General features: G+C 31.5%; 5 protein-coding genes across 8 annotated transcripts; 3 read left to right on the forward strand and 2 right to left on the reverse strand.

Moving 5' to 3' along the window:
- Window positions 1-35: 35 nt before the first annotated feature.
- On the reverse strand, window positions 36-3,331 carry LOC105204103 (phenylalanine--tRNA ligase alpha subunit). 2 transcript variants are annotated; one of them, XM_011173191.3, is made up of 8 exons: window positions 2,779-3,331; window positions 2,270-2,610; window positions 1,979-2,200; window positions 1,755-1,870; window positions 1,502-1,686; window positions 1,070-1,431; window positions 880-981; window positions 36-738 (listed from the first exon to the last, which is right to left on the reverse strand). In XM_011173191.3, exons 1-8 carry the CDS (start codon window positions 2,917-2,919, stop codon window positions 96-98), a joined length of 2,112 nt encoding a protein of 703 aa, XP_011171493.2. In that variant the 5' UTR covers window positions 2,920-3,331; the 3' UTR covers window positions 36-95. The 2 variants fall into 2 exon arrangements, with proteins under 2 accessions (XP_011171493.2, XP_011171541.1); XM_011173239.3 differs by having other exon boundaries at window positions 379-738; window positions 851-981.
- Window positions 3,332-3,526: 195 nt separating this feature from the next.
- Window positions 3,527-10,176, forward strand: LOC105204032 (Fanconi anemia group M protein). 2 transcript variants are annotated; one of them, XM_026130375.2, is made up of 14 exons: window positions 3,527-4,184; window positions 4,262-4,429; window positions 4,523-4,695; window positions 4,774-4,863; window positions 4,963-5,187; window positions 5,267-5,420; window positions 5,524-5,642; window positions 5,717-5,836; window positions 5,968-6,133; window positions 6,235-6,389; window positions 6,448-6,682; window positions 6,787-8,322; window positions 8,488-9,347; window positions 9,782-10,176. In XM_026130375.2, the coding sequence occupies exons 1-14, from the start codon at window positions 4,007-4,009 to the stop codon at window positions 9,998-10,000; spliced, it is 4,398 nt and encodes a 1,465-aa protein (XP_025986160.1). In that variant the 5' UTR covers window positions 3,527-4,006; the 3' UTR covers window positions 10,001-10,176. The 2 variants fall into 2 exon arrangements, with proteins under 2 accessions (XP_025986160.1, XP_011171377.2); XM_011173075.3 differs by having other exon boundaries at window positions 6,787-9,347.
- A 358-nt stretch (window positions 10,177-10,534) lies between these two features.
- LOC105203959 lies at window positions 10,535-12,468 on the forward strand. The gene is made up of 3 exons (XM_011172954.3): window positions 10,535-10,814; window positions 10,995-11,360; window positions 12,153-12,468. Exons 2-3 carry the CDS (start codon window positions 11,019-11,021, stop codon window positions 12,258-12,260), a joined length of 450 nt encoding a protein of 149 aa, XP_011171256.1. The 5' UTR covers window positions 10,535-10,814; window positions 10,995-11,018; the 3' UTR covers window positions 12,261-12,468.
- A 2,529-nt stretch (window positions 12,469-14,997) lies between these two features.
- On the forward strand, window positions 14,998-26,121 carry LOC105203897. The gene is made up of 15 exons (XM_011172849.3): window positions 14,998-15,191; window positions 16,502-16,677; window positions 16,937-17,119; window positions 17,228-17,441; window positions 17,707-17,924; window positions 18,003-18,188; window positions 18,447-18,597; window positions 18,995-19,201; window positions 22,837-22,898; window positions 23,212-23,394; window positions 23,616-23,829; window positions 23,997-24,211; window positions 24,902-25,096; window positions 25,324-25,462; window positions 25,546-26,121. The coding sequence occupies exons 1-15, from the start codon at window positions 15,176-15,178 to the stop codon at window positions 25,704-25,706; spliced, it is 2,520 nt and encodes an 839-aa protein (XP_011171151.1). The 5' UTR covers window positions 14,998-15,175; the 3' UTR covers window positions 25,707-26,121.
- LOC105203806 (cytochrome b-c1 complex subunit 9) lies at window positions 25,427-26,934 on the reverse strand. Of its 2 annotated transcripts, XR_005575176.1 has the most exons (3): window positions 26,574-26,921; window positions 26,174-26,262; window positions 25,427-25,683 (listed from the first exon to the last, which is right to left on the reverse strand). XR_005575176.1 is itself a non-coding variant. In XM_011172757.3 (2 exons), exons 1-2 carry the CDS (start codon window positions 26,712-26,714, stop codon window positions 26,224-26,226), a joined length of 180 nt encoding a protein of 59 aa, XP_011171059.1. In that variant the 5' UTR covers window positions 26,715-26,934; the 3' UTR covers window positions 26,145-26,223. The 2 variants fall into 2 exon arrangements, 1 of the variants encoding a protein (XP_011171059.1); XM_011172757.3 differs by lacking the exon at window positions 25,427-25,683 and having other exon boundaries at window positions 26,145-26,262; window positions 26,574-26,934.
- Between the last annotated feature and the right edge of the window lie 90 nt (window positions 26,935-27,024).

Raw genomic sequence — 27,024 nt, forward strand, 5'->3', positions numbered from 1 at the left:
CTGTAAATAGGAGATTTATAATATGTAAAAGAATGTTTCTTTTTAGCACAGCTAAAGTTTATTTTTTGTTTACAAAATAAACGAGATTTAATAAATTAATTCCTCTTTTTTACTTCATATTGCAAACATTCGACAATAAGATCAAGTATTGAAATATCGTTTCCCATTATGTAACGTGACTCTTTATGTATTGTCAGCGAGTTATTGGTTTCCGCATCATGTATAGTACAATGTATTTGATCTAAATAAGAATCTATTTTAGTCGCATAATGTGAGCCCATTGTTTCATATTTTAATATGCTCGGATCGACTTGCTCAATTAAACGATTTAAATACCGTGCTATATTTACCAGCCCTAAAATTTTATACATTCCTGGCAACACCATAATGGGATCCTTCCCAACAGTTTTCCAAATTACAGTAAGTGATATATCCACATTTGCGTTCTTAGCGAAATACGGCGAGCAAAAGTCAACAAGATGGTCAGGCAACTTTGTCACCGTGGAATGAACGTGTGTTGATACAGAAACATGAAAATGCGGTGATATAAATTTCAAGAAAACTTCGATGAAATATAATGGATGCTTCGGATCGCAGAAAATAACAAGTTGTTGCTTTAGAAATTTTGACTTTTCTGACGGATGTTTCGTCACTCGCTTGATCTTTATCTCCTGATTTGATTGCGTCTCAACCGACTTCTCTTCTTGCTGTCGCGTTTTCCATTGAGAACGAGTCATTCTACAAACAGAAATAACAAACTTAATATTTAGATATTAACAATAATTTTCACTTTATTAGCTTCCAAATTTTACTACCAAAGAGATATAAATAACATAACTAACATAAATACCTTAATAAGGATTAGAATTTGATATTTACTTTTCTAATCGACATAAAGGATTGTTATGAACCATTGCCATGTCCACTTTTGTCCCAACCAGATCACGTATATTGTTCAAACCATATTTAATCATTGTTGGCCTAAGTTAAAAATAAAATACATTATTTTATTTTTTTATATTAAATTAATGTATCGTGCAAGTTATATTTATTTTCATTATATTATTACCTTTCCAACGACAAACCCCATCCAAGGACATTCACGTCGGGAGGTAGATTCATTGGTAGTAACATTTCAGGCCTAAACATACCACTATTGCCAATCTCAATCCACTTCCCCAGGCCATTATGAAAACAGAATATTTCCATACTCGGCTCGGTGTATGGATTATATGCAGGTTTAAATTGAAGCTGAGTAATGCCAAGTTTACCAAAGAATTCATACAAAATGCCAATAAGATTACCCAATGTAACATTGTGTCCAGCTATGACACCCTCAACCTGATGAAACTCAGCAAGATGCGTCGCATCTAGAGTTTCATTGCGGAATACTCTATCAATACTGAAATACTTGACTGGCTTAAACTTCCCCTGTAAAACATTTTTAATAATGTTTCACTCTTAGAAGAGCAACTGGCATACTTCTCCTTTGAATACATACATCCTTTACAAGTTTATACAACATCCGTGCGCTATTGGCTGTTGTATGAGTGCGCAGCAAATTTTTTTGTGCTTCTTCCAACTTCCAATCATATCTGTAACCTTGAGATCCATATGCTCCTACACTATGAACAGTTTTGACTCTTTCAAGATATTCCATAGGAAACTTAGTGCTATTACGTGGTTCTAAAAGATAAAAGTAATTATGTTTTTTTCCATGCTTTTCTAGCATTGTTTCATATGTGATGAAATACCAGAGATAAAAAAGGTGTCGTGTGCATCGCGAGCGGGATGTTGTTGTGGCTGGAAAAGAGCATCAAAATTCCAGAAAGAACTTTCTACATAATTATTCGTTGGCATTTCCGTAAATCTGAAATAGAATAATTTTTGAAATAAAACTTCTACATAACAATAATAATAAGATATATAAAATCTGAATTTTCAAAACAATATAAATTTTGATAAGATTAATGTTTACCCCATTTCCAGGAAGATTTTCCTGAACTCATGACGAACTTTTAACAATGGATGTAAATATCCAATTTGAAGCGATGCACCCATTGCTTCAAAATTATATGGTTTGAATTTCTTATTCTTCCAAGCACCGTTTACCAATAAATCTGCTGTCAAGTCCGCCTCTAATTTTTCTAATTTTGTAGAAAAATTTGGTCCCTTTTCAAGCTGCATAATTTTAATTATCCTGTTGAAAAGAAATATTGAATATACAGGATAAGAAAAATATCTAAAATATTTTACTTTAGTCACTTACACCTCTTGCAGAAGCTTCCTCTTCTTGTACTCTGCTTTAACATTTTCTGGGACATTTGCAAGATTCTTTAGATGTGCCTGTATGATATCTACAATGGACGGTACCCTCTTTCGTACAATAGGAACGTCTCCACTCTTATCGAGTTCGATCCATCCAGCAACCATCGCCTTAGAGAAACCGACTTTAGCATAAGGGCTAGACTTGATGAGCTTCGACTGAGGTATCCCATTGTCAGGGACGGCATTGTAAATGACAGCTTCGTGGCTACCATGCTCTATTATGTGTTTTCCTTCGTCGGTAAGTTCCCATTTCTTCTTGGAAATCGGCTTTACTGTGATCAACTGTAATTAGGTTAGTGTCAATTAACATAATTCTTAATTGATACGATTAGAGCAACGATTCTACAGATGAGAGAACTTTTCATCACATACACTTGGTTAGTGTTAATCTCGTGATTAATTTAATCGATCGTGTAAAAACAATTGAAAACATTATCGAAACAAACTCACGTCATCGACCGTCTCGAGACTCTTGATCGCGCCCACGACTTTTTGATGATCCTCCTGAAACTCGTCCGCCAAATCCAACGAATTCGTTTCGCCATGCGCGTCCAAATATTCTAAAATTCGGTCTGTCAACTGTCTTGCCATTTTGCACCGCTAGCGCTTCCACCAGCTTCCACGCAAACGTGTCGTACGTACCCAAATTTGTCGTAACCGGTACAAAACCACGTGGTACGTAAGTCTACACACAATAGGCGAAATGATGAATGATGACATTCAATTCAGTTTCATTGATTTAAATAGTTCCCATATGTTCCCGTATTACTTAATAGATTAACGAGTGATAGAATCAGTTTAGAAAAAACGAAGAACATATTATAATAAGAACATAATAGCAATTAATCGTATCAGCAATTTACAAAAAATATTTCAGGATAAAACATGTTTAAACATGTTCACGCCTCACGATCTCGACAAGATAAAAAAAATTATAATAATTCGTGTACCTGTAAGGGTCATAAAAAATAACATACGAAGAAAAATTTAAACAATAAGGTCCATGGCAAACAAAAAATATTTTCGCGAAAATACCAATTATTAGGCGACTTGGACAATATATATTACGCAGCCAATCGAAACATGCGACAGGCTTCTCGTATAAAAACTCCAAAATATTTACACTTGAAACGAGATGAACAAACTTAAATATGTATTCGGTAATTGGAGAAAAAGAAAGCGAAGATTCAAAGTGCAAAAAGTGCAAGCAACTCGAATAGTCGTGAATATCAACAGAAACATCGCACAAGCTTCGCCAAATATCGCAGAGGTCGCATTGAGACTCGCATTGCATTCAAAACTACGCGAGATTGTTATATGGCATATGGAGTCTGGTGATCACAAATTATTCTCTAATGTTTCTTTTTTCATGAAGAACTTGTGTCAGTTGAATCGAGTCGTGTGTAAAATACCTTTGCAATACTTAATTTTCAAGAAGAATTTCCATACATGTTAAGAACATGTAGTAAAGGTGACCACGTGAATCACACAAATGTCGGAAATATTCAGGAACATTCGGAAATCGTCAAAGCTGCGATCATATGATCGCTATCAGCATTTCTCTCGAATAAACATTCATTTTTTTTTTTAAATTAACGCTGATTATGTTGATAAGTCATCGTCGCCGATCTATCGGGTCTATCCCTGGAGCGCGTAGATTGAACGAGATTCCTCGGAAATGGAATCGCAAAGTATTATCTCGCAAAATACTATCTCGCGAGATCCGGAGACCAAGGGATTCGATCTGTCGGCCGGAAACACTTGGATATACCCGGAAAATTATCCGGTTCGCCAGTACCAGTATAACATAGTTAAATCTGCTTTGGATCGCAATACTATGGTCTGCTTACCCACTGGTGAGAAGATTTCTTATTTGCGATAATGCATATCACTATCAGATGTAAAAGTATTTTTGTTTTCAATTTCACTGCAGGTTTGGGAAAGACCTTCATCGCCGCCGTTGTAATGTACAATTTCTGGAGATGGTATCCATATGGAAAGATTATCTTTCTAGCACCAACAAAGCCTTTAGTTGCCCAGCAGATTGAGGCATGCTATGAAGTTATGGGGATTCCGAGCGCTGATATGATAGAATTGACAGGTTTTAACATTCATTTAATAGTATATAAACTTGTATATTTTGGAGTATGCACATCTAATGTAAGCTAATAAAAATATATCACTTAATCTATAGGTGCTATAACTCAGAAGAATCGTGATATAGCTTGGCTTAAGAAGAGAATAATATTTGCAACTCCTCAAGTGTTTCATAATGATCTTGAAAGATCAATCATTCCAAGTCATTTAATCAAATGCATCGTTGTGGATGAAGCTCATAAGGCTTTGGGCAAACATTCGTATTGTGAGGTAAAAAGAAATATGGAAAAAGATATATAATAGAATTGCAAATTATTACAATAAACTAATAAGATTTGGAACTCTTAGTGTATCAGAATATTATCTGGGAAGAATCAATACTTTAGGGTATTAGCGCTTTCCGCAACACCTGGAAATAAAATAGATAATGTTCATGAAGTGAGTAAACTCAATGCTGTAAATATTTAATTGTATTTTGATATAAAATTGATTTGAAAAAGTATTTTAATATTTTAATGGATGTTTTGTTGCGCATAGGTAATACAGAATTTAAATATCTCCCATTTGGAATTGAGAGATGAGAACTCAATAGACATAATACCGTATATAAATAAAAGGAAGGTAGATATTATTTTGGTACCGCTCAGTAATGAATTAGCTGCATTCAAAGAAAGATATATTACTATCATGGATCGTCACGTCAAGTTTCTTATGCAATGTAATGTATTGCGAGGTCATACTGCAAATATATCTAAAGGAAGGGTAACTAAATTCTATTTACAAATATTTTATGATTATTGACGTACACAATTTTAATGTGTGTGTTTACTCCATTTGTTAGATATTCCATATATTAAAAGATTTCAAAACGAAGACAGATAAATCTGGAAATTATGGACAAATTATAAAGACATTGAATATATTGTTCACTATGTATCACGCTTATGAACTTATGATCAGGCATGGATTGCGTGCTTTCTGCAAATTTTATGAAAGTATGTTACAAGTAATTTATAAACTATATTGCAATTAATCTTATAAAAGATAATTTTCTACATGTTTATCAATACGACTTTTTAAAAAAAATTTCGTTTTTAGCTCATTCAGATAAAAAATTTTGGATGCCCAATGAAGACCGGTTACAAGATTTACTTCATGATATAGGAACTTATCTCGGGCCGTTTCCAGAGTTGTATCCTAATGGAGAAGTATCTGAGGTTATTATCAATTATTTTAATAATAAAATTCTAAAAGCCTATAATATAATATGAAAATGGAATAATTATTTCAGATATCAACAGATATCATATTTGGACACAATAAATTTTATAAATTGAAAGAGTTGCTTGAACATCATTTCAACAATAGCAATGACGAGCGAAAGGACACAAGAGCTATAGTTTTCGTCGAAGTTTGTATTTCAGATTGTCTTGTCTATATACACTATAACATATATTATTCATTTAAAACTTTTGGAAATTACATTGTAAAAAATTTAATATATATTCAGAAAATTTAATGTTACTTTATTTGAATCTTCAGTACAGAGAGATAGTCAATGAGGTCTATATTTTGCTCTTGCAATCAAAACCGACAATTAGGCCACAGATGTTTGTTGGCCAAGCTGGTCAGAAGCAGAAGCAACAAATAAAAGCGTTGGAAGATTTTCGAAGTAATCGCGTGAATGTGCTGATTTCGACAAGTATAGGTGCATGGCAAAATAGTGATATTAATTATCATACATATACTATGCTATACTTTATATGACTTTTATCTGTTTATATATTAATTCTTTGATGTATGATACAGGTGAAGAAGGATTGGATGTCGGAGAAGTAGACCTGATAATATGTTTTGATGTATCACAACACTCCCCGACACGATTGGTTCAAAGAATGGGTAGAACAGGACGCAAACGAGATGGTCATATAATTGTTCTTGTTACAGACGGAAAAGAACATGAGGTAACTAAAGACTACAATATTTTTTTTCTCTTCTTTAATTAACAGAAATACTTTGCAGAATTTGAAGTCTACGCTTTCCAAAAGGGATTCCTTGAACAATAAAATATTAAATACGAGCAACATATCTTCTTCCTTGTACAATAATAATCCTAGAATGATACCAAATCAATTTACTCCGGAATGTCATAAGATACATATTACAGTATTACCAAAGACACCACTTGTAAAAGATAAAAGGAAGAGGAAAAATATCAGTAAACTGAATGACGCATTCAGTATGAAACAGAAAGAAAGTGAGTTTTATGAATAATTCAATTTTTTTATCAACTGTTTTATATGTATCATAATAGCGGACATATTAAAAAAAAAATTTTTTTAATATATATTTGTTTCACAGACTTATCTAAAAAAGAAATTCCAAATCAATCGTCAATGATGAAGTTTCTTGACGATGGTAAATGTAATGAACAAAATCGGGATAACACATGCAATATTCTCACTCAGTTAACAACGCAAAAAAACAAGTATAATAATACGATAAATCCTAATAATGTTAAACTATTAACTGACGACAACGCGGGAATCGATTTCTTGACATTATGCGCCCTAAAGAGATCAGAGGAAGAGATATCTTCAGAAGTTGTGTCTCAAATGGATACGACTTACATCCCCGCACCAAAATCGATTGAAAATTTGTTCAGTTTTATAGTGCCTAACATAGAAATTATTAATTGTTCTTTTTTAGATAATTTAACGGTAGATAATTTAACGCAATGTAAAGATGAAAATAATTCATTAACACAATGTAAAAACAATGAAGATGACAATATTCATGATAATAATGATTACATCAATGTCGATAACGATAACTTTTGGGGCACTATCCGAAATGAGAGGAGTGTCATTAATAATGATGAAATAAGATTCGAAGATATACTTGATGAGAGCTCTGATTCAGATGAAACAGCAATTTCACATCTAAACCAACAAATCACAGATATGGAGATAGATACTGAACCTTTTACATCTGACATGAATGAGGATAATAAAATTATAACTGACGTAAGAGCCGAATTATCAACTAATACATTAGATGACCTGGAACCTTCTATATTTGAGGATATATTAAATGAGTCATTCAGTTCAATCGAAGAAGGTTTAGAAGATAAGGATGATACGTCATTGCAAAATACGATATCACCGAATCATTTAAATGTTTTCGCTAAAACTGTAGGAGAAATCAACGCAACACATAAAACTGATATAAACACTTTGCATAATAAAGATAATGTGTCTAAAACTAATCAAAATCTGTCAGCATCTATAAAATTTACTAAACCTCTTCAAACGAATAGATTTGTTAGTATTATAGATGAAATGGAAGATGTGGATTTTAATAGTGACGTTGATCTAAACGAATTTATTAAGTACGATTCTAATAAAAATGATTCAAAATGTCAGAATAAGTCAATACGTCAAAACAAATTAATGTGTAATTCCAAAGCTGAAGAAAGTTTATTATCTATAACACAAGCCATTAGTGAAATAGCACGAGTGAAAAAAAAAGTAGAAACATCAAGGGGATCTTCTGTAAGTAAAGAAAAATCGATTAACGAAGATAGTATTGACTGGATTTCGGTCAATATTAAAAATGATATTAAAGGTGGGAAAGGTGACACGAATTCAAGGACAGATAATATATTATCAAATACTCATTGCAATTCTGCTGCTAAATCACATAATGTTAAACAACCTTTCGATTTCCTAGATGATTCCGATGAAGATAGTATTGACTGGATTTCGGTCAATATTAAAAATGATATTAAAGGTGAGAAAGGTGACACGAATTCGAGGACAGATAATATATTATCAAATACTCATTGCAATTCTGCTGCTAAATCACATAATGTTAAACAACCTCTCGATTTCCTAGATGATTTCGATGAAGATAGTATTGACTGGATTTCGGTCAATATTAAAAATGATATTAAAGGTGGGAAAGGTGACACGAATTCGAGGACAGATAATATATTACCAAATACTCATTGCAATTCTGCTGCTAAATCACATAATGTTAAACAACCTCTCGATTTCCTAGATGATTCCGATGAAGATTTTTTGATTACAGAAGTTAACGCTAAAAAATTTAATGAGCTTGAAAGCAGTTATTTTCGTAATTTATCAAAAGATTTCAAAGATGATATTATCTGCATGCCCAGTACATCGAAAAACTCAGGAATTATAAACGATTATTTTGATAATGAATCGAAAAATTTGAATACTAAGGATAATTATTCCGATAATACATCGAGAAGTTTAAAACCGTGTGGCCAATCAACGCCGAAACGTGATATACGATCGAAATTATCTTTAAGACGAAATAAGGCCCAACAAGGTTCGGATACGACAGAATTGAGTGTCTTCAAAAAGTCTAATAAATACGTCAACAATGCAACGGACAAAAGCATTTTTAAATCTAATTCTGCTAACTCTGATGCGCAAAAGCAGATGGCCCAACAAAGTTCGGATACGATAGATTTGAGTGTTTTCAGAGCGCCTAATAAATACGTCAACAACGTAACGGATAGAAATATTTTAAAATCTGATACGCGAAAACAGAGCTTTCCTTCAAATGAAAATCTCGCACAGAAAAAAAGCAAGCATAAGTTCAAACGCGAGAACATTGCCAAAAATGAGTTTATAGATGATGAAGTAAAAGTAGATTCCGATGTCAGTTCGGATGAAGACGTCATTACAGATGACGAAGATCTTAAGGATTTCGTGAGCTATACACAATTTTCACAAGATCAAGACGATATGCATGCGCATTATCTGCGAACTATCAAGAGCCCAATAAAGAGACCAGGTGCTTTCCATTTCAGGGAACCTCGGTCACCCGATCCTGATATACAGATCTATTCGCAGTTGTCGCCACTAAAAGAAGATTCGTATGTTAATGTATGTATACTATTGAATGTATTATGATTATTTTATCTATCTTGAATTGGTATAGTGTTGCACTTAGATAACATAAATTATATGTAAATATATCTTAATTAAAACAAAGATTTAATTTTAAATTTATATAAAAGATAAAATTATACATATTTTATCTAAATAATTTGAAGATAATATCGCTATTGAGTGATGATATTTAGCTGGAACAAAAGTTTATAGTGTGTTTTAATTGAAATTCAAAAGCAATGTTTTGATATTTGTACATAAATTTATTCAATCATATATATGCTACGTTGTTCCAATCTAATACATTCTAATAATTTTAAATAAAAATAAAGCCCTTTCTTATAATATATAGATAACTGCAGATACTGCAAATAATTGATCCGTTTTTTGTATATAAATTAATGAAATGTGTTTCATTTTGATTTTAGGATTCATTTTGCGTTGCTGGAGATGCTGAGCCAAGCACACTTGTCCATAATGATTCGCTACTAGATAAAATGGAAAGGGAATTGGAACAAAACAGACGGAAACGTCATTGTACCAACAAGGATACAAAACATATCAAAAAGAAAAAGACGAATATCTTAAATTACTCTGTGAGCAGCGAAGATGAGATCGAACAGCTACGTATACAAGTGCAGGACTGACTCAAGTGAAAAAATTAAAAATGTAAAATCGAGCTGTGATGAGTTAATAATAAGTTATGAAGCGTAATAAGAAATTTATTTTCATATGTACAGAATGTGAATACTCGTTAATTGTCCATATGTATTTTTATATAGCAATGTATTTGTAATAAAATTATGTACAGATTTATCTTTAATCAGATAACACAATGATTTATGAACAACAATTTTTCCGTATTCTCCGTTCACGCGAAACGCGTGATTTCCCATCCAAAATACGTTTTACTTCATCATTTGAAAAATCTTTTAATGATACTTTTATTACACATAATGATACTTTTATTACACATTTTCCAATAATTTTTACCATTTATTGATTTATGATGAATTTATTATGGATTTATCAATAACACTTGCTTTAAATTAATCACAATCAATATATTATTTTTAATAGTAACATACAAGTTGCGCATGCAATAATTACAATATGAAATGTATTGTTATTCGGTTTAATCATATCTCTGTTACTTCTAGTGTTCGAAAATATGTCTATTGTCAAATTCCATATTTACCTGAAAATGCCAGTGTACAGATACCGATAATATAGGATAATCAGCAAGCTATTATTATGTCATGAGTATAGAATGCGTAAAATTTCTTTTTAGATACGAGGATAAAAACCATTAGCAAATCTATAGAAAAGTTATCAGTAAAGAGATTCCGTGTACAGGTACAACGTATATAAAAAGCTGAGCGCAAGCTCCTCGAAACTTAGTTCCAAATTTCTGTTCAGAAGTACCTCCAGATCGTTGAAGAAGCAACCTACCTCTTATAAGTATGAAATTTTACAAAATTGAGTGTGAATAACTAAATAACTAACAGTTAAATAATTGAGAAATAACGTTGCGTTGCAAATACAACTTAAGTGTTAAATAATAACTGATCAGTGACTCAGTTTATTTATAAATTTTTCTTTTAAGTAAATCTCTAAAACGTTCTTACGAAATTTTTACAGATCCAATTTTATAAGTAAGAAAAGATGTATCGTACGGTGATCATTTGTTTGATTGTTATTGGATGTGTGGGAGCAATCAGCCCATATCACGACAGGATAGTCAGAGAGGCTCAAGAACCGACGCCGGCTGAATTTATCTATCCTACCTATCCGGAATATACGACAGAAGTAATGAGACCCAACAGGGAAATCGAGGAAAAAGTTGAAGACAAGAAGGCTCCCGCAACCACGTCAAAGTTCTTCGATAACTTGCGTTATTACGGCAGTTATGCACTACAAGGCATGGCAGTTATTCTTATGTCTTCCTCCGTTGCGTACCTGATTTGCGGCTACACAACGGTTTGCGACTCTATAAAATCAATGCTGGTAAGACAGAAAACATTTATTTATTTCTTTTCCTTCACACATTTTGAAGCGCTTTTAAAAATTTGCCATCCATCTTTATCCTAGTGAATAAATTTTAATTAGAATTTAACTTATACATTTAAATATACGTTTATCTTTCCGAGAAATACTGTCGACTTTTGCTAAGTAAATAATATTAATATTAATTACTTAGCATGAGATTTGTTGACCAAGTTTGCGCGAGCTATTTTATTGAATTTATAAACTCTTCGAAATAATTGTTTTTTTTCCAAAATCTCATCCCGTTCAACAATGAAAGTAATAATAAAAGTAAAATTGCGATACTTATCTCATTTCAATTCCAGCAAATGTTTGATCAATTAATCAATTTATTTTTATATTTCTTATATGCTTACGGTTCACTAATTATACAGAGTGATTTGTAATTCTAATGCATAACCGCAAATGAACACACGGTATTTTGTATTTGTATGAATAATATGCATGTATGAAGTTCAACGTTAATTTATTTAATTATAATTTTGTACTTATAAGGAGTTCAATAAAACTGCACTAGTGCATATTTAAATCGTTATACACTGATCTAATTTAAATGTAAAAGTGACATGAAGATATGATAAAATACATATTTTCCAAAACCGCAATAAAGTATATTGAGAATTTCGCGGTATAATCCGTTTATATATTTATATTAATTAACATATATCTTTACATCAATTTGTGTATGACGGCTTTAATGTGCGCCAATTCATTTAATCGAATTTGCTATTAATAATTTGATTGTTTGCGCAGTCAAAAGAAGAAGCTGCCCGTGCATTCGCAAATCAGCCCTATCTTGAAGATTTAGCCAGCAAGGTCTATGCAGCAATGGAGAAATATTCTATGAACAAGGATGAATGAAGATGATACTGCGATTAAACTTTGATACTTTTTATGTATTTTATTAATCAAATTTTTTCATTAGATTTCTTGCATCTAGCGTTTGACTTTTTCATCATTATTTTGTATACTTTTCATGTAGTATTTTTTGTGTTTTGCGAATACATATTACATGTTAGATCTTCGATGTCTGTACTTGGAAACGTTTTAATATAAGTGATGAAGCATTTCTCTACTCGATTTACATTTTTACCCGTCATCAAAATGTTTAACATCCCTATTGTTTCCACTTCCTTCACTCGTCGCTTACGAAGTATGATATCATACCAGGATTTTTTGTTTACTTTAAAAAACGTCGGTTGTTTCCCATGCGGTCACATGCATGGTCACGCTTGATTATACTTATCAGATAATCTCGTCAGGTAGTAAAAAAGTTCTAAGTATTCTGACGCCGGTAAAAATATGAATGTCACATAAGTCAACGTTAAACGTTCCTTGCTTTGTGTTTTAAAGGAAAATGTTAAGGAGTAACATCGATAATTAAATTTTTGTATTAGAGAGTTAAATACTGATAATGTACATTTTTTCTTGTGAATATATTTGATAAAATGTCGTTGCAATTTTTTATACGTATATTTCTCAATAATTTTTAATTTTTTTACATATGTCTAGTGTAACAATTTTTCTTAAAACTTTATATGAATTGGAACACTTTTAAAAAAATATTGAGAAAATCCATACTTAGAATTTTTCATTTGTATGAATTCTGAAATATCATTAAATTTCCAAGATTTCTTATCTTATAACTTCTAAAAAATATTTTAAACTCTTTTAGCTTTATTAAGATTTCAAAAAGAAATCTTAATAAAACTAGAAATAATACAAAATCTTAAAAATCTTAGAATATTTCAAAATTCATATGTGTGGTGTACGTGTGTGTACACAAATATAAAGAATTCTAAAAAAGATATAAAATTTCTCAACATCTTTGAAAAGTATTCCAATTTGTGTGTGTGAAGCTGGCACATTATTTAGTGAAAACTCATTAAACATTGACAGTTCTGAGTTTATTTTCAATAGTTCTACAGTTCCTGATAGATAAAACAAATAGTTCTGGCCTTTAAAGCGAAAAAAAGCGCATAGGACAAAGTGAAATGCCAGGTTCATGCAGCGTCTCAGTTTGTCATTTTCCAGACCAAATTCTTGTAGGATTTTAAAAGATCTGTAGTTCTAAATGAGTTCTAGAAAAAGTTCTAGCGTTTAACATAGTATATTTAATTAAAAAAAAAAATATTATAAAATATTTATTTTATAATATTACATAATAAAGCTCCGTGTACAAAAAAATATTTTCAATACACGAATTCGTGTATTTTAAAAATTCTAAAAATATAACAAAAAAATTAAAAAACAAAAATCCCCCCAAAAAATAAGAAAAGCAAAAAAGGAACCGTAATCTCGTCACGTCCACGTCAGTGGTTCCGGGTTACGCTGAGAACGAAAAAAGCCAGTGTCCATATAACAATACATCTGCCAGTATACATATAACAATAAATAGCAGCTATATCAGAAAATAAAAATTATTTAACAAATAATTAATAATGCTGTCGAACTCTATGAAACATTGTTAAAAAAGTTCAGACCTACAAAAAAAAAATTTTTTTATGCACAGAACTCTAAACAACCGATCAGCGTCTCACCCATATACGCGAATATACGTCTTTCGCGGAAGATAACAATTTTTTTCTAATGAATAAATGAATCAACCGGAACTCTTCGGAAGACGCTTTAATACGTTAAGAACTATTGGTAAAATATATTTTGGTACATAGAACTCTTCATAATAAACCAGCGTCTGACCCATATGCGCGAATATACGACTTTCGCGGAAGATAACAATTTTTTTCTAATTAATAAATAATTGAATCGACCGGAACTCTTTAAAAGGTAAAAAGACCTGCAGAACTAGAGAAAAAATATTTTTTTATACACAGAACTCTATTATGTAATGTTATAAAATAAATATTTTATAATTTTTTTTTTTTTAATTAAATAAACTATGTTAAACGCTAGAATTCTTTCTAAAACTCATCTAGAACTACAGATTTTTTAAAATCCTACAAGAGTTGGGTCTGGAAAATGACGCAGGACGCGTGAACCTGGCGTCTCACTTTGTCCTATGCGTTTTTTTTTTGCTTTAAAGGCCAGAACTATTTGTTTTATCTATCAAGAACTGTAAAACTATTGAAAATAAACTAAGAACTATCAATGTTTAGTGAGTTTCCATCAAATGATATGCCAGCTTTACACACACACTTCCAATTTGCATAAAACATCTAAAAAATTTTCTAAAAAGTTATAAAATTATACAAAAACTCTGAAATTTCTAAAAAATTCTGTTTCTCAGTAAAAATGTACTCAATTTTATTGCGATTGTATTTTCATAGTTGCAACGGAAACTTTTCAACTTATTATTATTATTTATTATATTCGTATATATATTATTATTTAATGCTTTTAAAATTTTTATTTTGATGATAATTTATTGTGGATTCGCGGAACATGAAATTTCCCGCGCAAGTTCCTCTTCCCACTTTTACATGATACTACAGATGTTTTTATATGACCAGTGTTATCGATAAGTGATTTAACACGTGACATTTAGCAGAATCGTTCTTGACCACCTCCTGTTTCCTCCTCCTGTTTGCGATTTCCCCGCACGTCTCTCCGCATGTTACCACTACTCTTTCTTGCGGATAGGCTCTATAATCCACTGGATCGTCAGCGTCTGACCGGTTTTGATCTTTACAGTATACTGGTCGCGTTGTAAGCGTTGGTCTGATCGTCACGAGCGTTAAAAATAAAAAATCACGTTAATTTGTAAAGCTGCTATCCGAGGCTAACAAGTCTTGATATTGTGCAGAGACTTGCTGATCATGCGGCTTCAACTGGGTAAGTAATATCTTTTTTCCGTAAATTTTTAGAAATTTATTCTTATCAATTTTTTCTGAACTCCTTAAGTAATAACTAAATTATAAAGATTGATTATGGAGATCTAATTTGATTAAACTGTTATTAATTTGTCTGAACTATTGTAACTAATTGCCTGAAGCAATAACGTTTTATGCTGTTATTCATGCTTTTTAAATCTGTCGAATTTAAAAATCTCTACTGCGACTAAAAAAATATAGTCTTAAAATGAGTCATGAAGTGATTAAATTCTAGTTCGTTATTGAATTTACAAGAAAAAATTATATTTTTTCGGATAAAACTTCGCAGGAAAAATGTGAAAGCGGAGTATCACGATGCAGTAGACTCGAAGGTCAATATTAAAATTCTTTAACTTTTTTTCGTCATATACTATAAAAAATTCCAAGGTCTTATTTGTCAACGAGGTTGCTGACCGCCAACAAAAATGCGGTTTCCGTTCGGATAAGCATTTATGTGGTCATTGTTATCGAAACACATCTAGAAATGTGTGTCGAGATTGTGAATTATATAAAATACAAATTGTACATGTACAATAAACGTTTAAAACAGGAAATTTATTATCAGGCAATAATGATAAAGAACCCTTGAAAATAAATTTATTTTTAAAACACAGAAAGAAAATCATTAAAATCATTAAAATCATTAAAAGAAAGAATTGTGTTACTGTATAATAAAACATTTAATAAAATTTAAAAAAACCAGTGTGAAATGTAATTATTCGCTTTATACAATACTAACAACATAAATTTTTATTTATAATTTTTAATTTTTATAATTTATTTAAAATTAATTTGATATAATTTGCTATTTTCTTAATAAAAATTTAATTGTATTATAAGAACGTTATCTTTTTTCATTTTTTTAAATTTAATTTTTTATTTTTTGTAAAATGTGTTAACGTAATTAAATAAAGAATTCAAATTTCCAAGTAGCAAATTGACAATGTTATCAAATGTTAAAAATGTCATCAAAGGCGTTATTTTTACGTTAAAATAACGACAAATAACATCAGCTTGCTTTGAGTTCTGTTAAAGCATTTACTTAAAATTAAATAACTAAAAAAATCATATACGCTATACACACACACACACACACATTCCTTCATTTCCAAGGATTCTTAATAAAAACATGGTAAATATTTCGTTGAATCTTTCTGTTAAGTAAAGATCGATTTTAAATTGAGCAGATAACCACCGTCAGGAGAATCTATGATTGATAATAAAATTCTCTACAATATGTAAATTATAAGTAAAGAAATTTCTTAATTATAGGATATTTACTATGCCTCTCAATCGCGGTGGGTTTTATAAAAGAAGATGTGTGCGCCATGACGCCAAGCCCCACACGGACGAACACTTCACAAATGAATCCTCAAGTTGAAGACGATGAAGATTTTGTACCCTATCAAGGCGAACGCTTCACCATATTTGATTGGATGTTATTTAGGGTATTATTTATGTTTATAAAATGTTCCTTTTGTGCAAATTTATCAATAATGATTAACTGATTTAAACATCTAAAAAATTAAAATTAATTATTATAATTAAATGTGCAGGATATGTAAGAGGTCTTTTAAATCTAGAGATTTCTTAGACTCCTTTTGAATTGCTTTTAAGCTTTTAATTAAAATTAAACGTTAATTTCGTCTGACTAAATTTATTAGTTGATCTGTTAACGCTGACATTCAAGTTTTAACGTTTCTTCAGAATCTGGGCAAAGCGAATGGAGGAAATGTACTACTGTCACCGATATCCATAAAATTAGCGTTAGTGCTCCTTTATGAGGGAGCACAGGACCAAACTGCATATGAACTCGCCGGAGTCATGTCACTTCCAGTCAGCATATTGGCTACTCGAGAAAAGTTTACCAATATCCTGAGATCTTTAGAGGTAAATTATACAATTGATTTATATACATGTAGAAAATAATATTATTATGACAATAGTAATATTTTTATGCATATAATTTATTTAAATTAATAAAACGATAATTTACAGACTCCATCTCCTGCGTACACTTTAAATCTAGGTTCGCGCATTTATATCGATAATAATGTGCTGATCAGACAACGCTACGCAGCAACGGTAAAAACCTTTTACAATACCGACGTGATCAACGCTAATTTGTCCGACGCTCACGCAGTCGCGACCAAAGTTAATTCTTGGGTCAATAATATTACGAATGGATATATCGAAAAAATGATAGACGATGGTAGGTTTGCCTGAAAATATCTCGACTTATTGATTCACGTTTTAACTCAAGCTTGATGATATAGTCTGTAAAAATTAAGAATCTATATAATCGAATTAAACAAATCTTCATGTTTAATATTATATAATAATCCAGACATGTGGTATGTGTGAGCACAATCTGATATCTGTCAAATAATTTTTCGTCTCTCGATAAAAGAGGAGACCCTCGTTGAAATTTTAACTGTTGAGATTTAGGAGTATTCACTTATTATTTCACATTCTAGAAAAGGGTTTAAAGGACTCGGTGATGCTGATTGTGAATGGATTATTCTTCAAAGGCTCTTGGCGCCGTAAATACTTTGCGCCTGAAAATACTCGAATTTCTAAATTTCACGTAAGCGTTAACGAGAGCGTAGATGTGCCGTACATGCACACCACAGGTCGATTTTATCACGTCGAATCGTCCAGGCTCGATGCAAAAATTCTGCGAATTCCGTACGACGTACGTAATAGCCTACTTTAGTGAGCTGAATAAATTGTTGTTAATTACGCAGAATTTATGAAATGTAAAATTTTTCAGGGCTCAAAATTCGCTATGTACATTATACTGCCGCACACACTGACAGGCGTAGATCACGTTATTAAAGAGATTAATCCGTTTATATTGGCGAGAGATATGTGGGCTATGCAGGAACTGCCTCTCGACATTTGGATCCCGAAGTTTAAGTTCGAGTTTACGAGCCACCTGGAAAACACCTTGCGTGAAGTAATTTGTTCACATATGTTTCCCTATATTTTCAAATGCATCAAAGTTTTATATAAAAAGCACTTAATATAAACAAATTATTACATATTGTTTAATAAAAACTCAAAAAATGCATTAGAGCTGAAGACTGGCGAAATTAGAATTACAATTTCTCCTGTGTATAAAATTTGCATTTTTTTTTTAGCAATCTCACATTTTTGTTAGAAATAATTATTGTAATTATGTGGATGTGGTAATATGTTTATCTTTGTATAATAGCTTGGCATCCGTGATATCTTCGACGATACCGCGCTGCTCACGGGTATAGCAAAAACGAGACGAGCTTCCAGACATTTGCAAGTGTCCGATGTAGTGCACAAAGCTGGAATAGAGGTGAATGAAAATGGGACAACTGCTTATGCCGCATCAGGTATATTGCTTAATGAATTACATGTATAAATAAATAATTAACCGAGGTAAATTAGGCAACGATAAATATCTATGCAAGATATACAGTACGATATTACTCTTCTCAAATAATTTCCTCGAATTATTTAACCAAAATCTTTTTTGTTATTATAAGATCAATATAAATGTTAATAATTTATTTACTACATATTAATCAATTTTATCAAAGAGGTACAAGTAATTTTATATATTTTCTTTATTTCAAAAATATTCTGATAATAAAAAAAATATATAATAGTTTCTACAGTTATTTTAATCTAGTCCGGAGGAAAAAAATGTTATAAAAAAATGTTATCTGTTTTTTCCCCCCTACATTCTTACATAAATCTTTGGGCATACATTTTCTCCTTTTGCTACAGAGATACAGATTGGAAATAAAATAGAAGAGAGCACGTTCCACGCCAATCATCCATTCGTGTTTTATATCGAGGACGAGACCACCGGCACCATTCTTTACGTAGGCAAAGTTCAGAATCCCATGAGTGCGTCTGGAACTACTGGGAAAGTGCAGCAGGAGTTTCCGTCGCGATTTAATCCGGATACGGCGACTATAACTCCTACATCCGGTAAATTACCGTAAAGTTCTGATAACTAAGGAAATAGTGCTTGTGGTGTAGTGGTGATAAGTAGAATGTAACTTAGATGCAATCCTACTCTGGTTTAATGTTTCTTTTTCTCAAATATAATTTTGCATTGGCTCTTTTAACTGTATGAAGTAAGATCATGGTTAGAATATATTATTTTGAGTTTCTTTTCCTAACAAAAATGTTTGTTACACAAATTATGCAGGATGCATTGCCTCAAATTTGAATGTAACTATCTATATCTATATCTTAAAACACAGAAAGAAAGAAAAGATAAGGAAAAAAAATTTTCTAGAAAATTTTTTCTACATGACATTTTTTCCTACTCCGTGGTTCTTGAAGATAAAAGGTGGAACTCAAAATCTGAGGTAAAACATCCTAAACATGTAGAATGTATTTTAGATTTAACAAAAGGAAATACTAGATAGAATAATTAGTATACTATTAACACATTGCATGATGCTCTATAGTAGTATTATAATAATAGATAATTATAAATGTGATTTAATAAATTAAGAACCCAATGCAAGTGGCTTAATTGAATGTCATTCGCTTTGTACGCATTTATACATTGAATTACATAGGCAATAATTCTCAAGTTACTTTAATCCAATAATTTATAAACGACAAAAATATAATTTGAATACAGCATCGCTCTAAAAAACTGTGCAGAAAGAACAGTTTTGATGAATTTAAAAATTTAGCTAGATACAGATCTAAAAGTAGTTTTGTTAGACCTTCAAAATAGTTATGTAAGATGCTTAGACTGATTGTTAAAATGTCAAAACTTTATTCAGCATTTATCGCCATTGTTGAACATCCTACATAAATTATTTTGATGATCTAAGAAAATTATTTTCAAATTTATATTTTCAGCCGAATTTTTGGATAGGTATTTCAATAAAATTATTCTTTTCATATTTACCGTTACAGTTAAATATTCTGCAATAACAATCCTACAACAAGATATACATTATTATCATTATTATTATTATTATTATTATTATTATTATATGTTATTATATATACTCGGTGCAAATGTTACAAAATTTCATAAATTTTTTGAATCTACGCTCGATATTTGATGTAACTTTATCGAATGACAATATACCAAAGATAAATAAAAACATTTATACTATAAATTAGAATATTAAATTAGAAATAATAAAACCTTTCATACGTGTACTGAACATTGATACACTTTAAATAAACTTATAATTTTTTTAATTGATATATTGAACAATTTTATTAATTGAAATATATGAATATAAATACAAAAAAGATACCTTTTTTATTTATTTATGACACTAAATAAAATATATTATTTTTACATTAATTTTATCTAATTCATTTATTATTATCTTCAGAAATTATATTTTATGATTTACTAAAAGATTCAATTAATCAATTATTACTAATAAAATATTACTAATAAGACTAATTATTACTAAAAACTAATTTTCTAAGAATTGATAACTCTGGGTTTTCCCTCGTTGTTTGGGTAAACAAAAAAATTATCATCATGTATAATTGCATCTAGTGCTAGTGAACTGTTACAATCATTGATGTCATTGCTATATAAATCACACTCTATTTGCTTTATATTTATATCATCGATATTGTGGTTTCGCACATTGTTTGTTTTAATTCATTTTGATGAAGGGTTGTGCTTTATCGTAGCGGTACCGCAACAGTTATCATAAACAAGTTTTTAGTGGGATATTCCAGTGACGCTTGTGAACGGAAATAGCAAGCGGAAACTCCAAGACAAAAGCATTTTTATGAGCTTCTTACCGGCTATATGATTTTATTGTTCCCTTGTTCATTATATTCATGTTCATTCATCTTTTGTTAATCCTTATTTTATATACTAAAATGAATTATTATTATATATTACCATTACGCATTAAATTTTTTTGCTGCATTTTTTCCTCTAACATTATCGAAGTTTTTACCAAAGATACCATAATATATATGTATAAGTATTTCATTTAAAAAAATCTATTCAAATATATTTTGTTTGTGCAAGTTCAAGATAAAATACATCGAACTTTATTCGATGGGATAATCACGTAATCAATTATTATTTTACTTTTCAAATTTAACGTTTCTCTTTCCTGTTTATATTCTCTTTAATTCTCTTTGTATTATTTTATTTTACATGTATTATACGTTTACTTCATTTGACATCCTTATTTACATTCTCTTTAGTTATTTTCTTCTACGTCCAATTCTCACGTTCATTGCTCTCACGCAGCAACATCAGTTCCGCTCATTTGTAAGAGAGTTTCTATTTTCATAATATCAATCTCATTTGAAAATTGCGTCAGTAGCTAAGTAAAGCTCGATTCGGAAAGATAATTCGTTACCACTATTTTTACTTTATTCTCCGACTGGTTTTCATTTCATTCCAATTATATCATCCTCGCGTATCCCAACGTTACGCGAATTTACCTTGTACGCGAACACAGTGATTTATCGGCGCGTCAGAGCCTAGTGATGTTTACATCACGATGAGAAGATAATGAGGCAGGATTCTCAGTCATAAAGTGGGGATGACTGCCTGCCGGAAATTTAGCCTTTAGCTATTAGCACTTGATGTCGATCGTATTTCCGTTACATTCATGTTCATCTGCTCGTGAAAGAATACACGTGGAACACACGGACATTATAGTTAAACGCTGCGCGTCGGGTTTTAAATCGAGAAAATGTCTTCACTGCCGTTGTGGATCTCCTGGTGTCTCCTCACAGGTATCGTTTTATAAACAATAGAAAGAAACGAGTTTTACACGTCTTCTACGAATATTTGAGGGTTATAATATCTTCTTTAACTATCTCTTTAAGCATTCATATGTTGCTCGAGGCTTCATGACTATATGTATGTGATCATTGAAAGATTCGTAGATTATCGAAAAATATGATTCGATCTTGGAATCTTTACGCCATTTTCTCATCTTTTATATTCAACTTTAGGATTATCCTCTGTCGAATCCTCTTTTCATTCTTGCTCTTCCGGCAATATTTCATTTGCACGCAATAGAACAATAGAATATTTCAAGCCTAGACGCCGTCCGTGCCATGACTCCATCATAAATCAAAATCGTCCGTAACTATCGGGCCACATTTTTTACGATTACATCATCGCTCGCAAGGTGAAGCATTAAAGTTACTCATCGCCTTTCGCGATTAGTTATCCTCGACTTTATCGTCCTTATCATTATTTTTTTGTTCGAATGCAAATGGAAGCGGAGCATTCCTGTCGAGTCGTTCAGCTTGTCAGCAGACAAGGAAAATTCTTTTCCATACGTATATGTCAAGTCACGTGACGATTGTTACGTATATATTTTTTCATGGCTATTTCAACACCATTCTCCGCACTCGCAGTTCACGCGTGACTAATCGGCACGTGAGCGATTAATATTCGTTTCCGATCAAACATCAATCAAACAGTAATCAACAATAAATCGTATTCTAATGTACTATTGAAGAACTGCGACTATGAGAAACGTAGCGCGTCTAAAATAATGGCTGTAATATACGATTTCATATAATGCATGTACGATTTTAATCTTACAATGAATCGCGCATTATTCATTTATGTAAAATATTCCCAACAGTTGTTCCAACTGCACTTAGTACCGAGGACCGATATGCATTCTTCAACATCGATCTCCTGCAGGTGAGAAATGTTTTTACAAAAATGCAAACGATGGAAAAGACGCAAGATACTTCACATTATTTCGGAAAAAAATTATTCAATTAAAATTGAAACAGAATAGCGTGGATTAAAATATGACACTAAATTTTTTTAAATTTGTAGCAAACTTCTTGACTTGTATCTTTTACATCAACGTAATATTTTTTTGTTTCAGTTATACTTATATTTTAATTTCTATAATAAAAAATAATTTTTTTTTATCAAATTAAAGTACACGTGTAAGTATGTAAAAACGGTTCTTATGTTCATAAAAATTTCATAATGATGGCTATAGAGAGTAAATGAGAACATCGAGGGTAATCTGATACTGTCTCCCGCCAGCGCGAAAGTCGCCCTTACGAGTCTGGTGGAAGGCACAGGTGGTCAAACACGTCATGAGCTTCTCGCAGCTCTGAGATTACCGCCGGAGGAATACATCATCAGAAGAACAGCGAGGCGTGCCCTTCTATCTCTAAAAGTATGTTGAAGTTATCAGCATAAATTTGATTTAAACTTACTGAAATCAGTATAATTTTGGTAATTGCAATAACAAATTATATTTGTTTGCGATAATGAAATACAAATGATTTTAAACTTTTATGGAAAATTTGTCAAAAATGCATCGATCAACGCATCTTTTTCTACCGTCAAAAATTTGTTCGGCTTCTTTCTTCACATTACTTTCGCATTATTTTTCAGAGTAATCAAAATGGTACGGAAATCGATGTAGCGACACGTTTGTGGATCAATCCGGCTTTCACAGCATCTAATAATTATATGACTGCCTTATCTGATCATTATGGAACCGACATTCGACAGTTGAATTTCAAGAATACAAACGACGCGGCCAATTCTATCAACACTTGGGTTCGCGAGAAAACGCGGAATAACATCCTATCGATCATTCAGCCTGGTATTTAACTTAAATTCTATTGAGAATAGCAGAAGATACTTTCTCCTCAAATACAAGTAATTTTGAGTTTTCGGATTTTGGAGAAACTGGAGAAACGTTTTCTTCAGCTTCAACGCTATAGATGCTGATTCTTCCAGTTTGAAGGCATTTTATCGACGTTGTTTCAGGCACTCTGAGCGCCGATACTCAGATGTTGTTAACTTCAGTCTTGTACTTCAAAGGACGGTGGTTGAAGTCCTTTGACAAAGGTGCCACGCGCATACGGTGCTTCCATGTTCCTCAGAGTGGTTGCCAAAACGTTTATATGATGGAGAACACTTCCACGTATCGATATGCTTATATAGCTTCTCTTGATGCTGATGTAGTGGAAATTCCGTACTCGGTAAGATTTGATACTTACATCATCTGTTAGCACGAAAGAAACTTTGACGTTTTTATAAAAAAATAACTCACGCAACGTATTACATCATCTTATCTAATACATTTTTATAAATTCAAAATACTTCGTAGAATGTCCATTAAATCTTTCTAAAAATTTACTTCTCCTAATATTTTTAACAAAAATTAATTTAGGAATTAGAGGTGTGCAAATAATTCAAATTCGAATCGAATCGAATTATAACCAATTTGACATGAAAATTTCAGATTTCATGCCATTTCAAACATGCTATCAAAAATTCGATTCAACCTAATAAATTGATTCGCACACCTCTGTGAATCAATTATATATATTAATATATGAATTGTCATTACCTTATTTTGTAAAAATGTTTTACGGGAATCACTGAATATAAATCAATGCGTTTTCAAAGTAATGTTACTTTTGTTCAAAAGATATTTGAAATAAAAAAAGCAAATTTTTTAACACATTATTATAAGAAATATACATATAAAGCATAATTTTTTTTTCATTTTAATTCATTATAGAGGGGATTTTATTTTTGAAAACTTTCTTCAATTAAAAATATATTAACAAATTAAATATAAATATTATAATACTGTTTTAATGTTAAATACTATTTTTAAGAATCTTTATTATGTGAGGCTCGTTCATATGAAATTGATATTTTAGAATGGCAGGACATCTATGCTAATATTCCTCCCATCACACATGGAGAGCGATCCACATCTCCAGATTCTATCGAAGGATCTGTCATATGTACCAATAAAAATGCTGCTCTCTAGTCTCAATGAAACTGACCTGATACTTGCTATTCCACGATTTAGCATCGAAAGCAATTTAGATTTGCGTTCACCCTTGATAAACGTAAGTATTAATAAAATTTAATATTACTAACATTTATTAAAATATAATATAAATAATTTTTTATCTGCTTTCTATGTGTACATTATAGTTATTGTTTTTATGATATTAATTGTAGCTATTATTAATTATTTTTTATAATAGATAATTGTATTATAGGTAACATTAGTTTCACTGTGTGTGTAATTGGAGAGTTAAAAAAATTAAAAAAAAAACATTTATTGTTTTAGATGGGCATAAAGGACATTTTCAGTCCGACAGCAAATTTCACAGGAATCGTAGCTAATGAGTATTTACGAATAGGAAACATAATTCAAAATGCTAAGATAGAAGTTGACGAGGAGGGAACCATTGCTGCCGCGGCGACCGGTAATTATTAGTGTAATTTATATTATTTCTTTCAAGGTATTGCAGCTTACGAAGTACTAATGCTCATTAAATGCTCATTGCAGAATTTGCAATTGTACCTCTCATGGGTAACATGGTGCCAACTGTCATAGCAAACAGACCATTTATCTTTGCTATTGTTGATCTGGTAACAAGCGAGACTCTCTTTGCTGGTCGTTTCTTGGGTCCTAAAGAGGACAACTCTAGAAAATCCATTCAGAAATAAGCCTAATACTCATCAACTATCGTTTTTATATTAAAAAAATAATGCTTAAGATATAAAGGCCTACCTACATTTAGGTATAATATCTACCACTTTTATAACAAAAATGACGTTTCTGTTACTACAGAATAAAACTGTAGAAACTGCAGAATAATTGTTTACTTTTTTATATACAAACAATTGCAATAAATATAAATTAGTGCTATCCAAAATTTGTAATTCTGGGGAATTGTGTGTCGACTATGTTTCTTGTTTTTCTTTTTCTTAGTGAAGAAAAATTAATAAATAATTATTATCTTTTGCACGAATGCCAACACATATCAAGTCAATATTCAGAATTGCACATCTTGGATAGTATTTGAATAGATGTGAACATATATTGTGACAATATATGAAATAAAAATCTATTATATAGAAACTGAATAAGTTTGCCAGGGTCAATTCACATAAATTGTTATTTATTTACATACCCAGAGGTAGAACATATATTTAGATCTAACACATATTGTCCCTAAAATATTCAATTCTCGTACTTGTGCTTGATGTCCTTCCATTGTTTCTGAAAGAAGCAGATCACCTGTTATGTAACCAGTGTCGTATTTCCTTCATATATCATAACATAAATTAAAACGTGTCACTTCCTATGCTATTTCTCACTTGCTATTTGTCGATTTACTAATTAACATATACGACGCAAATTTCTTTATCATCCAAGATTCTTTTTTGCAAAATGTCATTACGTTTCATCGTTCCATGACATAACCTGATTTCTACTTGTTAACCTCAATAGGAGAAATCGACATTCGGAGGATGCAACATAAAAAAAAAAAAAAAAAATAAAGATAACAAAAAGCGCAGGTGGACACTCACTCCTTTGTTAATAGAGTCGAAAATCTTCTCGGAGGCCATATCAAACGCTCTTTCGAAAACGAAGGCGGAAGCTATGACGGCTACCGTGAACGTGGACGTACGTTTGAGAACGAGTCTGTACAACGTACCACCGAGTGCCATTTTTTTATATTTTACTTTTTAGTCTCTGTAGAATCTGGTAGAATCCTCGCTTAAATAAAAGTCGCGAGGCAGTCCAGGGTAGTCGGAACAGAAAACCGACGTGTTCTAAGTGATATTTTTGCGACGATACAACACAGTACAATCAGAGAGAAGCGAGAATGGCCCTTCAAGACGCCATGTTACGCCATCTCTACAACGTAGACATATACTACGATGCCAATGTACAGGTTAGGGAAAGCACATCACCCGCACGACTGTTGGCACACCTGGCGAAGAAAACGTTGCTCGAGCGCGCGTATGTATGTATATT

The sequence above is a fragment of the Solenopsis invicta genome, chromosome 7 (genome assembly GCF_016802725.1).
Source record: "Solenopsis invicta isolate M01_SB chromosome 7, UNIL_Sinv_3.0, whole genome shotgun sequence".
Classification (NCBI taxonomy): Eukaryota; Metazoa; Arthropoda; class Insecta; order Hymenoptera; family Formicidae; genus Solenopsis; species Solenopsis invicta.

What these genes read in the sequence shown, in the direction of transcription:
- LOC105204103 (XM_011173191.3), bottom strand. Translation starts at nt 2,919, where the DNA reads ATGGCAAGACAGTTGACAGACCGAATTTTAGAATATTTGGACGCGCAT. An exon ending in AGGAAGCTTCTGCAAGAGGT is followed by an intron (nt 2,201 to 2,269) that starts GTAAGTGACTAA and finishes TCTTTTCAACAG; the next exon opens with GATAATTAAAATTATGCAGC. An exon ending in AAAATCTTCCTGGAAATGGG is followed by an intron (nt 1,871 to 1,978) that starts GTAAACATTAAT and finishes ATTCTATTTCAG; the next exon opens with ATTTACGGAAATGCCAACGA.
- LOC105204032 (XM_011173075.3), top strand. Translation starts at nt 4,007, where the DNA reads ATGGAATCGCAAAGTATTATCTCGCAAAATACTATCTCGCGAGATCCG. An exon ending in TATGGTCTGCTTACCCACTG is followed by an intron (nt 4,185 to 4,261) that starts GTGAGAAGATTT and finishes ATTTCACTGCAG; the next exon opens with GTTTGGGAAAGACCTTCATC. An exon ending in CTAATGGAGAAGTATCTGAG is followed by an intron (nt 5,643 to 5,716) that starts GTTATTATCAAT and finishes TAATTATTTCAG; the next exon opens with ATATCAACAGATATCATATT.
- LOC105203959 (XM_011172954.3), top strand. Translation starts at nt 11,019, where the DNA reads ATGTATCGTACGGTGATCATTTGTTTGATTGTTATTGGATGTGTGGGA. An exon ending in ACTCTATAAAATCAATGCTG is followed by an intron (nt 11,361 to 12,152) that starts GTAAGACAGAAA and finishes TTGTTTGCGCAG; the next exon opens with TCAAAAGAAGAAGCTGCCCG.
- LOC105203897 (XM_011172849.3), top strand. An exon ending in ATATCCTGAGATCTTTAGAG is followed by an intron (nt 17,120 to 17,227) that starts GTAAATTATACA and finishes GATAATTTACAG; the next exon opens with ACTCCATCTCCTGCGTACAC. An exon ending in TGGAAAACACCTTGCGTGAA is followed by an intron (nt 18,189 to 18,446) that starts GTAATTTGTTCA and finishes TTTGTATAATAG; the next exon opens with CTTGGCATCCGTGATATCTT.
- LOC105203806 (XM_011172757.3), bottom strand. Translation starts at nt 26,714, where the DNA reads ATGGCACTCGGTGGTACGTTGTACAGACTCGTTCTCAAACGTACGTCC. An exon ending in TCGACTCTATTAACAAAGGA is followed by an intron (nt 26,263 to 26,573) that starts GTGAGTGTCCAC and finishes TGCTTCTTTCAG; the next exon opens with AAACAATGGAAGGACATCAA.